This window comes from Rattus norvegicus, chromosome 11, assembly GCF_021556685.1.
Source record: "Rattus norvegicus strain SHRSP/BbbUtx chromosome 11, alternate assembly SHRSP_T2T, whole genome shotgun sequence".
NCBI lineage: Eukaryota > Metazoa > Chordata > Mammalia > Rodentia > Muridae > Rattus > Rattus norvegicus.
Window position 1 is genome coordinate 54,576,320 of NC_141544.1, and position 12,951 is coordinate 54,589,270.

The 12,951-nt window shown below is 39.4% G+C and overlaps 2 protein-coding genes across 10 annotated transcripts in view; one reads left to right on the forward strand and one right to left on the reverse strand.

Moving 5' to 3' along the window:
- The window catches only part of Nlrp4a-ps1 (NLR family, pyrin domain containing 4A, pseudogene 1), a 63,091-nt gene that overhangs the window by 13,428 nt on the left and 36,712 nt on the right, over positions 1 to 12,951 (forward strand). For 3 of the 9 annotated variants that reach the window (XR_015633377.1, XR_015633375.1, XR_015633371.1), the window contains one exon: positions 1,074 to 1,240. The exons of 5 other annotated variants lie outside the window; for them this stretch is intronic. The gene's annotated coding sequence lies outside the window, so the exon portion shown is untranslated. Of the gene's footprint in view, positions 1 to 1,073; positions 1,241 to 1,885; positions 5,287 to 12,951 lie in introns of those variants that run through there. One more of the 9 variants, XM_087577277.1, reaches the window with a different exon arrangement.
- Gabrr3 (gamma-aminobutyric acid type A receptor subunit rho3) overlaps positions 5,232 to 12,951 on the reverse strand; it is a 59,564-nt gene continuing 51,844 nt past the window's right edge. The window contains 1 exon segment of the mRNA NM_138897.2: positions 5,232 to 5,801. Coding sequence (NP_620252.1) covers positions 5,502 to 5,801 — 300 coding nt within the window. The 3' untranslated portion in view covers positions 5,232 to 5,501.

Below are 12,951 nucleotides of genomic sequence, written 5' to 3' on the forward strand. Positions count from 1 at the left end.
CCGGGCAAACATCCCCCTAATCCCTCCCCCTCCCCTTCTTTATGGGTGTTCCCCTCCACATCCTCCCCCCATTGCCGCCCTCCCCCCAACAATCTAGTTCACTGGGGCTTCAGTCTTAGCAGGACCCAGGGCTTCACCTTCCACTGGTGATCTTACTAGGATATTCATTGCTACCTATGAGGACAGAGTCCAGGGTCAGTCCATGTATATAGTATTTAGGTAGTGGCTTAGTCCCTGGAAGCTCTGGTTGCTTGGCATTGTTGCACATATGGGATCTCGAGCCCCTTCAAGCTCTTCCAGTTCTTTCTCTGATTCCTTCAACGGGGGTCCTATTCTCAGTTCAGTGGTTTGCTGCTGGCATTCGCCTCTGTATTTGCTGTATTCTGGCTGTGTCTCTCAGGAGCGATCTACATCCGGCTCCTGTCTGCCCGTACTTCTTTGCTTCATCCATGGTGGACATATTTTTAATCAATTGGTATCCATTGTATTTTTTTAAATAGTGAAACTATCCTCTTTAATTATAACAGAAACCATAAAGCTAAGTTCATATAATACGCTTTCATAGGTTTCCTTGAGAAGTGTTTACAAGGCAGCACATTTCTATATTTAGGCGGTTTACAAGCTGGCTGGCTTTTAAAAACTATCTTACAAAGCAGCTTGTGTTCTGAAATCCCTGGTTTTATCCAGGCTTATCCCTCAGACTCATGCAGTCTGTTCGGGATTGTGATCAGCAAATGAAGTGAAAATTGAAATGAGGTAACTAGTACATGCTCTTTGTTTCATATATATTTCCCAGATAACCACGCTTTCCTTTTCCTTGGAGTAAGAACCTACCCAGAAATCTTGTCTCTCCCTCGGAGCAATGAACTAACGGGGAACACAGTTCTGTTTCACAAACGGCAGATGTGATGAGACGCAGGCCGACGAACATCCTTGCAGCTCATTCTGAGTGGTCTGATAATTCCCTGGTGCAGTAAACGCGTTTTTTTTCTAAGTGTTAGACATTTATTACAGGAAGATATACTGCCTGTGTTCCTAGATATTAACAAAAGTTACATTTGATTGGCCAACAGTCGCGCATGAATGGCCCTCGTGAGAACGTGGAGAATATGTGGAGTGTGATAGAGGCCCATTCTCCTAGCCTAGATTGCCAAGTGTATCCAGTGAAGCCTCTGATTTAAAATGGTGGAATGAATACGCTCAGGGGACGCATTCGGCATTGTGAGTGCTGTAATTCAAGGTACGTGAAAAACAGCCATCTCCAAGGAGCCAGAGGATTGAATTGTAGGGAACAGTGCTGGTATTTCTGTTTCTAAGCTATTTAAAATTTAACAAATTTGACAAATTCACATGCAGAATTTGTTAATATCATAAATATAATCCACCTATGACTATGCCAATAGCTATAGATCTTCAACTACTTAGGGTATTAATCTTCTCTATATTTTCAAAATATTACCCTACAAAATATCTTTATTAAATCAAGTTTAACAGCCATCAAATATACACTTAAAAATTTAAATTGTAGTCTATTTACCGTTAAATGGGTGAAGTTTAAGATAAATATTAGCTCGCTTTTGGATTGTACCCTAGAAAAATACAATCTCTGAGAATGTTAGAAAGTATATGTGTCTCAAAATTAGTATGCATATCAGAAAAGCCATAATACAGAAAGAGTCAACTTTTTAGTTCTTTGTACTTAGGAGGGAGAAAGACTTTTTCTAGAAATCTATGTGGCTCATAAGAGGCAAAATCAATATCGCTGTCACTCACGCAGAAGTTATTCGTTTCTTTAACTGGCATGAATAATTCCAACCACAGTGAAATAGAAGGAGCACACTGAACCGCTTACATGATTTAATGTATTCTCTTAATTTGTTTTCAGCAATCAAAATATAGGAGACATTTTCTGACTTCCTGCCAAGGGATTTGCTCTAAATTGTGCCTTTTAAATAAAATATCACGCACTGAATCATGTACACTGCCAATCTGAAAAATGAAGGCAGACCAGAGGGTTTTCTACTGGACAACGTTTACGTAATGCCCACTTGACCTGATTTACTTCTGGCATGAAAATGACTGGGGGATGCACACTTTTCATTCAATTCCTTCACATGGCGAGATGTTCAAAAATTCCCCAGTTGTTCATAGGGTGAGAGTCTCCCCCGGCATGTTCTTCTTTCTCCTTGGATATTTCCCTTTCAGAACAGTAAGCATACCTCCATTACCACAACCACTAAATTGGTTTTTCAACTAGTTTGCCATTCTTTAATGGCTATACACTTGGGAGGTGGGGGGGGGGGGTGGGAATTTCTGTTTTCCTTTTTACTGCATAATGGTTAATAAAGTATGTGATACATATAGGCAGCCAATGAGCATTATGAAGAAAAGTTAGACAAATGCTGTGGTAGTCTGAGTAAGAGTGTCACCCATAGGCTCATGTATTTAAACATTGGGTCCCAAGCTGGTGGCACTGTAGAAGGAATTCTTCCTGCCACCATGCCTGCTGCTTGCTGTCGTGATTCTTTGGCACCCAGGGCTCTTACCCCTCTGGAACTGTAAGACCAAATAACTCTTTCTTCTAAAAGGTGCTTTGGTCATTGTCCTACATCACAGTTATAGAGAAGTAATCATTACAAACATAAGTTATGAAACCTATACTTCATCTACAAAATCCTAAATACTGTTATGGACGACTCAAGGTGAATCTAGTGAATAAAGACTGAGTGAAGTTTAGTTTTTTTCCACTTTGGACTCCATAATATAGGAAATTTAATATCTATACAACATGACTGGGAATAGAAGAAGGGGGCTGTTCATGGGACTCTCAACCGTGTGTAGATGGAACCATTTGAAGACGGAAGCTGTCTTAGGACGATGCTGTCATTTGGCAGGCACTAAGAAATCAGTTATCCTTGAATAACTGCCATAGTCCAGCTTTATTCCCTAGTTTAAAAATATCATTTTTACAAAATGTGTGTCAAGATGAAATAGTTACAAAATATTTATTCCCAATGGAAAAATTTCCCTTTTAATACACATACCTATGACGCTTATTTATAAAGCCAAAATTCCCCAAAATGCCCAATATCCAAGTAAAAAAAGCCAAGACCAGCTGCAGGGGTTGTGTTTTCTAGCTGCAGAGGACGTGTGGACTAACACATTTGTATTTAGTGAGGAGGATCTCAGACAGAATGGGATCGTGGACTCTGACATCCCCACACTGCTGGACATTGGAATGCTTGTAAAGATCAGGGAATCTGAAGATTCTTACATATTCCTCTACCCATCTGTCCAAGAAGTCTGTGCTGCAATCTTTTATTTGCTAAAGAGCCATGAAGACCACCCTAGTCAATATGTGAAATGTATAGATATACTCATCTTTAAGTTTCTAGAGAAAATCAAAACACAGTGGACCCTTTTAGGCTGCTTCATCGTCGGCCTTTTACATGAATTGGAACAAAAAAAAAACTAGATGCATTCTTTGGCCACCAGTTGTCCCAGGAAATAAAACATCAGTTCTATCAGTGCTTGGAAACCATAAGAGGCAATGGAGAGCTTCAAGAACAGATAGATGGCATGAAGTTGTTTTACTGTCTGTTTGAGATGGAGGATGAAGCCTTCTTAGTACAAGCAATGAACTGTATGGAACAGATTAACTTTGTGGCTAAAGATTATTCTGATATTATTGTTGCTGCCCACTGCTTAGAACACTGTTCTACCCTGAAGAAAGTATCCTTTTCAACCCAAAATATCCGGAATGAAGAACAGGAATACAGCTATATGGAAAAGCTTCTCACCTACTGGGATCAAATGCGCTCCATATTCATAAGCAATAAGGACATCCAGGAACTCCAAATTAAACAAACTTGTCTCAGTGAGCCAGCCTTTTCCATCTTTTATAGTCATTGGAAGCACCACAGCGGCACCATTAAAATACTTAAGGCAAATATGGTGCACTTTTTATGGGAAAAGCACCCACTCTTTGAGTTTATTCAGAATCACAATTTGCAGTGTTTGGACTTCAGCTTCACTTGCCTCTCCCGCACTAATGTGAAACTGTTGTGTGATTTCTTGAACTAGGCAGAATGCAACGTAGGAAAACTGGTGGTAAAACAGTGTGACCTTTCACCTGATGACTGTCAGAACGTTGCCTTCGTCCTGATGAACAGCAAGGCCTTGAAAATTTAACTTGGCCTGCAGCAACTTGGACAAAGGGATATACTCACTCTGTAAGGCTCTGTGCCATCCAAACTGTATTCTGGAGAACCTAGTGTTGGACAACTGTTCCCTCAGTGAGCAATGTTGGGACTACCTTTCTGATGCTCTTCGGCAGAACAAAATTCTGGGCCATCTAGATAGCAGCAATAATGACCTGAAGGATAAAGGATTGAAGATTCTGTAAGGCCCTGACTCTCCCGAACTGTGTTCTGAAGTCACCATGTATGACACATTGTCTCATCACCTCTAGTGGCTGCCAGGACCTGGCTGAAGTCTTAAGAAACAACCAGAACCTGAAGGACCTACAAATTTCAAATAATAAGCTAGAAGATGCTGGTGTGAAGCTGCTGTATGATGCTATAAAACATCCCAACTGCCACTTACTGGATCTTGGACTGCATATTAATGACTTTAATAATCCCAGACATTTCTGGTTTGTGAGAAAAAGAAAAATCACTTCTTATGCACCAGAAGCAGTGTGTAAGCAGAAGCCGAAAACAAGGGTGGAAATTCTGAGGAAGAACATAAACCATGGGTTTATTCTGTCTGCAAACATCTTCTAAAAGAAGAGGAAAATCTTTATTTTGTTCTGTTGTATAAAAAAATTACAGGTCGCTAATGTTCCAATGAGATATGATTTCTTTTTACCCCATTCTGATGTGTTTTGCAAGATAGATGTGACTTTTGCTTTGCACTATTTCAGACAGGCCATTTAAAGACAACCATGCTAAAATGACTACCTTGTAATGACATTTTTCCCACATTGGTTTCTTAAGCACCCAACAATATGTTAAGTATTTTTAAGTAGTGCTTTGGAATCTCTTAACAGGAGTTTTGCTTTTTGTTGGATTAGTGGAACCTTATAGTAGGTCCAGGGAGTAATGTTACTCTAGAAGATTGTTGGGGAAATTTTAATTGGCTATGCACGAAAATCCCTTACTTAAGGGATAACAAAAATTGTTGACGTTTTGTTTTGTATTAAAGAGTAACAGCATTATCCCCCCCCCCCAAAAAAGGCCAAAATTCCCCAAGACTCCGAACATTTCAATAAATGTTAATCAATCATCTTTACATCTTCTTGAGGCCAAGAGACATGACTGGCTCTATCCCAGTTTAACTGCCCAACTTATATCCAGGAGGTAAATAACACCATCTGACTCCAACGGAAGTTTATAGAAAACACTCCTCTTCAGGCTGTGGATGGTAAAATAATTATCTAGCACATGCAACATCCTGAGTACTGCAAAGAAAGGAAAAAGTCAGCAAGCAAAAAGTCCTCTTCACACATATATACCCCAGTAAAACAAATTAAATATTATGTACACAACGGGGAAGACAATTCTAGAGTAGGTATCAATGACGTGGTTATTTTCCAGGATGATTCTACCAACATTTCCTCCCAGGGATTTTCTCTTTAACTGAGATGAATCTGCACAGGGACTTCCTGTGAACTTTGTTCTCATGGAGTCCTCTTCAGAGTGTAGAAAGAAGGAAGTCTGGTCCACGTCAGTCTCACCGTCATGATAGCAGCCATCGAAGGCCATGGCTTGAACTGCATCAATATTGTACATTCCAGATATCTGTCAAAAGGACTTTTCTTTAGTCAGGCTCAAATACTATTTTATGAATAGGAACTATAGAAAAGTACAAGTCAGATATTAAACAATTTCCAAAAATGTTCAGCTTGTCTTGGTTGTTATAAAGAGTAGAATTCTAGTTTTGCTTCTGGCATCTGACTTAGAAATCATTTTAATAATAAGCAGGAAACATTGTCTTACAGACCCTGATTTATAAGGTGGTTTATATTTAATTCCACGAGCTATTTAGGTATCATACAATTAAATGTTAATAAGTATAATGCCAATAATTTCTAATCTAGCCCTGAACTGATAGACAGTTGTCCCAGATTATTGCATTGCTCTTTGTTCTGAGTAACATGAACAGCCTGCCATGGCCTTAGGAGTCATGACTGAGTATGAATTATTATGTCATAGGCTTCTTAGATTTGCTTTGCAACTTATTTTTTCTCTGAGAGAGAACATAATAACACACAGACCTATGTTTTTTGTTTTAGTTTCCGGTGAAATGAGACAGGTCTTCCTATTTTTGCCAACAAACAAACAACACCCTTCCCCAAAAAACAAGAAAAAAAAACCCTTCTAATTGATGCTAACAAAGCCAGACTAACTACAAAGAAATTGCCTTATTTTTTTGAAGCAGTAAATTATTAATGACTTCTATAGCAACTGCGCCTGATTGAATCTATACTGGTTTTTCTTTTGAGTTTTACATTTGGCTATAGTCACTCTCATTAGCATCAAGTAGAGTGTAGGAAGCAGCTGTTAGCAATTGCTTTTGGAGAAAATAAAGTCCTTCTTGATCTTTAGGGAAGCTGAAAAATGAACAAAAATGGAGAGACTTTTCTAGATGAAATTATTCAGAATTCAAACCACAATCTGCAGAGCAAAATCTATTCAAAATGCCTATTTGGTTCATAGCAATTTAAAACTATATTATTTTTCCAAATCAAGAAGACACGGTGACTATTATTCTGTGCAGTCCGTTAATAAATCAGTGGGGACCCACACTTTTGAATTACATCGCCCTTCTATGTTTTGTAGAATAGAAAAGTTCTGTAATAAGTGGAATATACACAAAATAAATATGCAAGAACTTAAGACTGACTAGCCTCAGATAGCCAATAATATTCAACCGTAAGTTCAAGTATTTAAAAGCTACTGTATCGTTCAGTGGATTCTCTTGTACCCAGAATGCTATGGGGTCATCTCATCTGCTGTACTTTTTTTTTTTTTTTTTGGTTCTTTTTTTCGGAGCTGGGGACCGAACCCAGGGCCTTGCGCTTCCTAGGTAAGCGCTCTACCACTGAGCTAAATCCCCAGCCCCCTGCTGTACTTTTTAATCTGAATATATGCTATCTGTAGTCTTACGAAAACTAATCTTTACAGAACAGGAGAATTCCTTTCTTTTTCCATATTGACAATCTAGAATTAACCCTGTGATCAAATCTTAGACACCACAATTTACCAAAATCTAATGTTTCTACAGGTTTGTAAGTGAGCTGTCTGCTAGAAACAGATTTAGAAATAGGTCTTATTTACTGTCTCCAGAGCCCGGATAGGCACGCAACTGAGCCATGTCCTATCTGGATACAGAGCTGAGTATTATAGACTGGGTTCTGGAATCTGGAATGAGGAAAAAACTCTTTCCTTTCTGGGCTTAGTTCAACACTAAGGAGAATTTTTAAAAAGTATTATTTGTGATGTTTTCTTTGTTTCTGGCCTTTAGTGGCTGGCTAAGGTGTGCACATATGTCTGCGTCTGTCTGTCTGTCTGTCTGTCTGTCTGTCTGTCTCTCTCTCTCTCTGTGTATGTGTGTGTGTGTGTGATGATAGTGAGGTTGATGTTTGTACAGTTGGGTTTGTGGTGGTGGTAGAGGTGGTCATGATGGTAGAAAACTTCAAAACAAAACTGGGAAGAAGAGATAAAGTCTCATCACCCTCCATAAGGTAACAATCTATGGACAGCATATTGTAACCTTAAACAAATGTACATGAAGCATAGGTGCACCAAATTGCATAAAATATTGCCACTTGTTATAAAGCCTCAGATTAATCCTAACATCATAAAAGTGGGGGAGTTTCCATATATGACTATCACAAATAGATAGATCAGCGAGACACAACAAAACCCAAAATAAAAACTACAGAGAAACATTGGGGTGAAAAGAAAGAGCAAAACAAATGTACCTAGCAAATATCTATAACATTCCACCTACACACTAAGGGTTATACACTATTTTTTGTAGCCCATGAAACTTTCTTGAAAATAAACCACATATGAAATCATAAAGCTAGTTTTTTAGTCATGATTCTCCAAAAAAAAAAAAAAAACCAACAACCCAGAATTTATAGAATGATTTTTATCTGTTTATCTATCTGTCTGTCTATCTATCTATCTATCTATCTATCTATCTACCTATTATCTCTCTATTATCAGCATCTATATTTTATCAGCATGCCTTTGTATATATATACATACATATGTATATACATATATAAATTCCCTTCACATGCATGTATATGTCTATACATATACATAAACATATATATCAAGGGGATTTATTAGAATGGTTATGATCCATCTAATCCACCAATGCTGCCTACCCACAGAAGTTTTGAGAAACCAGTAGAATGTGTGACACAGATTAAAGGTAGATCTTCCTGCTTCAAAAGAACTGGATTCAAAGTGGGCCTTTCCACATCAACTTATTTAATCAAGGAAAAAATCCCTCACAGCTATCCCCAGCTGCTTGGGTTTTAGTTAATTCCAGGTGTAGTCAGACTGATAACACATCTTGACTGTATAGAAAATTTGAAATTTCTGCATTCTATCTTATCACAATAGAACAGAGGCAAATACTAACATCAAAAGAAAATACAGAAAGCATATAAACAGAGAGATTATACAACCTCCTATTTGTAAATGAGTCACTGAAGAAACTAATAAGGGCCATTTAAAAAAATTCTAGATTCAAGTGAAAATGAACAAAACACACCCAACTCTATGGGAAACAACGAAGGCAGTCCTGAGTAATGTTTACATCCCTAAGTGCTGACATAAGTAAATAGGATTTAAAAGAACTAACTTAATGATGGACCATAAAGTCTTAAATTCAAGGAAAAGATAAAATCAAGAAATAGTAGGTGGGGGAGAAATAACTAACAACACAGCAGAATTAAATTAAATCTATGTTCCACTAAAATAAAAAAAATCTAGAAGAAAGGAATGAAGCTAACACTAGAAGATAGAAAAGATTCCCCATGTGCATGGGAAATGAATATTATAATAATGGCCTCCTGTCAAGGCAGTCTACAAGTTCACTGCAATGTCCATGTCTTAGGTTGGGTTTTATTGCTGTGAAGAGACATTAGGACCATAGCAGCTCTTACAAAGGAAAACATTTAACCGGGTCTGGCTTATGTTTCCTAGGGTTAGTTTGTTATCCCCATGGTGACATGGAGACATGAAGACCTGGAGGCAGGCATGGTGCTGGAGAAGGGCTGAGAGTTCTACGTCTTGATCCACATGCAGCAGAGGGAGGCAGTGTGCCACTGGGCATGGCTTGAGCACAGAAGGCCTGAGAGCCCCCCGCCCCCCCCCCAGGGCCAAACATTCAAACACATGATGCTATGGGGGCTGTTACTATTCAAACCAGCAGAATCAAATTAAGTTTCAGGTCCATTCCTCATAGACATAGAAAAAAACCACATTAAATTTATATGGAAGCACAAAAGAGCAAACAGCCAAAACGATCTTGGACAAAATGACTATTATAGGAGGCAACACTATATTTGATTTCAAGTTATACTATAGAGGCATAGTAATAAAAATACCATGCTAGTGGAATCAAAGGTGACTCAGATGAGTGGAATACAATAGAGGACCCAAATATAATTCCCCAAGTACAGCTGCCTGGTCTTTGACAAAGTTGTCAAAAATATACACTAGAGAAGAGCATTTTAAAGAAATGGTACTGGGAAACATGGGTACCAACATGCAAAAGAACGAAACTAGGTCTGTATCTCCTACCCTATACAAAACGACTCCAAATGGATCAAGACTCTACACATCACAACTGATATTCTGAAACTGCTAAAGGAAAAAATAGGGAGTACCTTTCAACATACAGTTACAGGTATTTGGTTTATATATAGCACTCAAGTGGCACATAGAGTTAGTCCTTTATTGTCATGACTGTAAGCATGGCAGTCGGCAGGCAGATATGTGCTGGAGAAGGAGCTGAGAGTTCTATATCTTGGTTCATAGGCAGTAGGAGAAGATTGTGTCCAGCAGGCAGCCAGGAGACTTGAATTCCACAGTGGGCAGTGCTTAAGCCTGGGAGACCTTGAAGTCCACCCTGACAGTGGCACATGCCCTCCAACAAGGCCACACCTGCTCCAACAAGGTTACAACTCCTAGTAATGCCACTACTTGTGGGCCAAGCATTCGAACACTTGAGTCAGGGTGGGGGAGGGGCAAACCTATTCAAACAAACACACATTAATGAATTTAAACACCAATTAATCAAACAATCTTATTAAAAATGGCCACAGAGGTAAAAATGTTCTCAAAAGAAGAAATATAAATATCAAGGAGTCACTTCAAAAAGTACACAGCATCCTTAACCATCACAAAATAATGCAGGTTTGGATTATTTTACAATTCAGTTTCACCTCAGTTACAATGGCTATCATTGTAAACACAAATGTCGTGAAAAAAAAGGAGTTAATTGTTATACACTATTAGCGGAAGTTGGTTGAAGCCACTTTGGAAATTCATCTGGAGGTTTCTCAAAAAGTACAAAAAAAAAGGAGTAAAAACTAGAATTATAATAGGAACCAGCTATACTACTTTTAGGGATAACTCCAAAGGATGCTGTAGCATACCGTAGAGAGACCTGCACATCTATGCTTATTGCTGTTCTGTTTATAATAGCTGTGGAATGAAAGAAACCAGATGTCTATCAATTAATGAATTGATACATACAATAATGTGTTTTCAGATATTAAGAAACCTAGAATTATGATCTTTTCAGTTAAATGGATGAATCAGTGCCAAGTGACATAATCCAGACCCCAAAGTACAAATGCTTCATTCTCTCTTTCGTGTGCAGGTCTTAGTTTTAACTCTGTATTTCTACTTGTTTAAGTTGGAGTGCCTTGGGAAGCCAGGGAAAGAAAAGAGATGCTGTATTGGCCTAAGTGCGGAGGGATAGTAAAAGCAAAGAACAGAGGGAGATACTGGGCATGAAAAGAAGTTTAAGATGGCAGTCAGGAAGACATGGTAAGAGGGCAGGGCACAGAAAATTAGCCTAATAAAGGATGGGTAAAGAAAAAAAAGCCATTGGAAAGCCTAGCACTTGTAACCCAAATGAAAAACAGAGAGAAAAACAAGTCATTATGCATAGCCAGGCAACTCTCATAGAAGCAGTGGGTTAACTAAACAAATTCCCAGTTACAGACATGGGATACATTTATAGGCGTTGTTCATGGAGGCTCCTGGGGCCACTCAAACTACACAAGTTCTTGGCAGCCCTCTTGGTTACTCACCGCAACTAGAGTCACTCTAGTGACTGAACACACCACAACAGACATAAAGAAAGTAAGCTGACACTGAGCTCAAAAGCTCCTGGCTGCTGTTCAGCATTCAAAGTACTGCAATGTGCTGTGCAGGCGAGTGGGGCAGAAATGGTTCTACTGTCTTATCCAACTGTGAGTCCTGAAAACCACAAAGCCAGGCTGATAGGAAAGATGTAACCACCAGCGCAATAGGGTGCCTATTGGAGGTAGCAAACCACTTTCCGTTTGGCTTTAATGCCTATTCCACAGGATGAAAACGATGCATAATATTGTAGACATCGTTAACAACTCATTCCTAGAGAAGTGATGGGCTCAAGAGAGGGAACTTACTACTGTTTAATTAAATTAACACGGCATCAAACTGCCTTCTAAATACCTGTGTTTCTACACATAGGCAAATGCTACTCTTAGCCTTCATCAGACGATTCTCTTCTTGTAGTGAATGTAGACTTCTGGCTTACTCAAGGCATTAAGAATAAGTGAATAACTGAAGGCTCGGTTCTGGACAAGACGTTTACACTATCACCTAAAACACTCAGGGAACACTGTAGAAGAGGGGATAGAAAAGATAGGAGAGCTGGGAAGTGTGGTGAATGGCTGAGAAATGCCATCCTCTAGATTCTCTAGCACAAATGCAGTCATGAACACTGATCTACTGACACTGGGCCCACAGCAAATGGGCCCTGTTAATAACTAGGCACAGGTGAAGGAGGAGCTCATGGGGAGCTACCTGTTAGAACCGAACTACTGATTATTAATACATTCTGGAAGAGGGAGACTTCTTGTCTTCAGTTGTATATCCACGGCTGAGCCCACAAAGTTCCAACAGATAGCTTCATACAGACAGCCCTTGTTAAACTAAGTGGGATGAAACAGTTATGCATGTCAAGGAAAGATTTGTAGATGAGAGGGAAAGGGGAGGAGGCAGATGAAGGGAGTGGGTATAGGAAGATAGGAGGAAGGGGTTGGAGATTTAGCTCAGTGGTAAAGCGCTTGCCTAGCAAGCTCAAGGCCCTGGGTTCGGTCCCCAGCTCTGAAAAAAAGAAAAAAAAAAAAGGAAGATAGGAGGGGGTCTGGGGCGAAAGTATTCAGTATGTATTCTACCCCTGTGGAAAACTGTCAAAGAACAAATTTAAGTAATAATAAAAGATTCAGGTGGTACGAACATTGCGTGGCAGGTAAGAGCAGGAAGGTAGATTTCAGAGTCAAAGGAATAGATGAGTGGTCCCAGTTTACTTCAGGGTCTGCTCCTTGCATTCACCACTCGCTACATTAAAACAGAGCAAACAAGAAAATCTTTCCCTCTGCACATGATTTCCCCTGTTTGTCTCTCATGCTATAGATTATCCAAATCATGGCTTTCTCCAGTGTTGGTAGGGACCAGTGGTTTTAGCATCACTGGGAGCTTGTCAAATGTGTAGCCTCTCAGGTTTTACCTCAGTTCTGCAGAGTTAGGCACCAGAGCACTGGTACCGTACATGCACTCTGGTGTCACATGTGGCTGAAAGCTCCTGGTGTCCTCACACCTGCATCCTCCTCAGGGTGCACATGTGTGTGGCAAGGCGTCATGC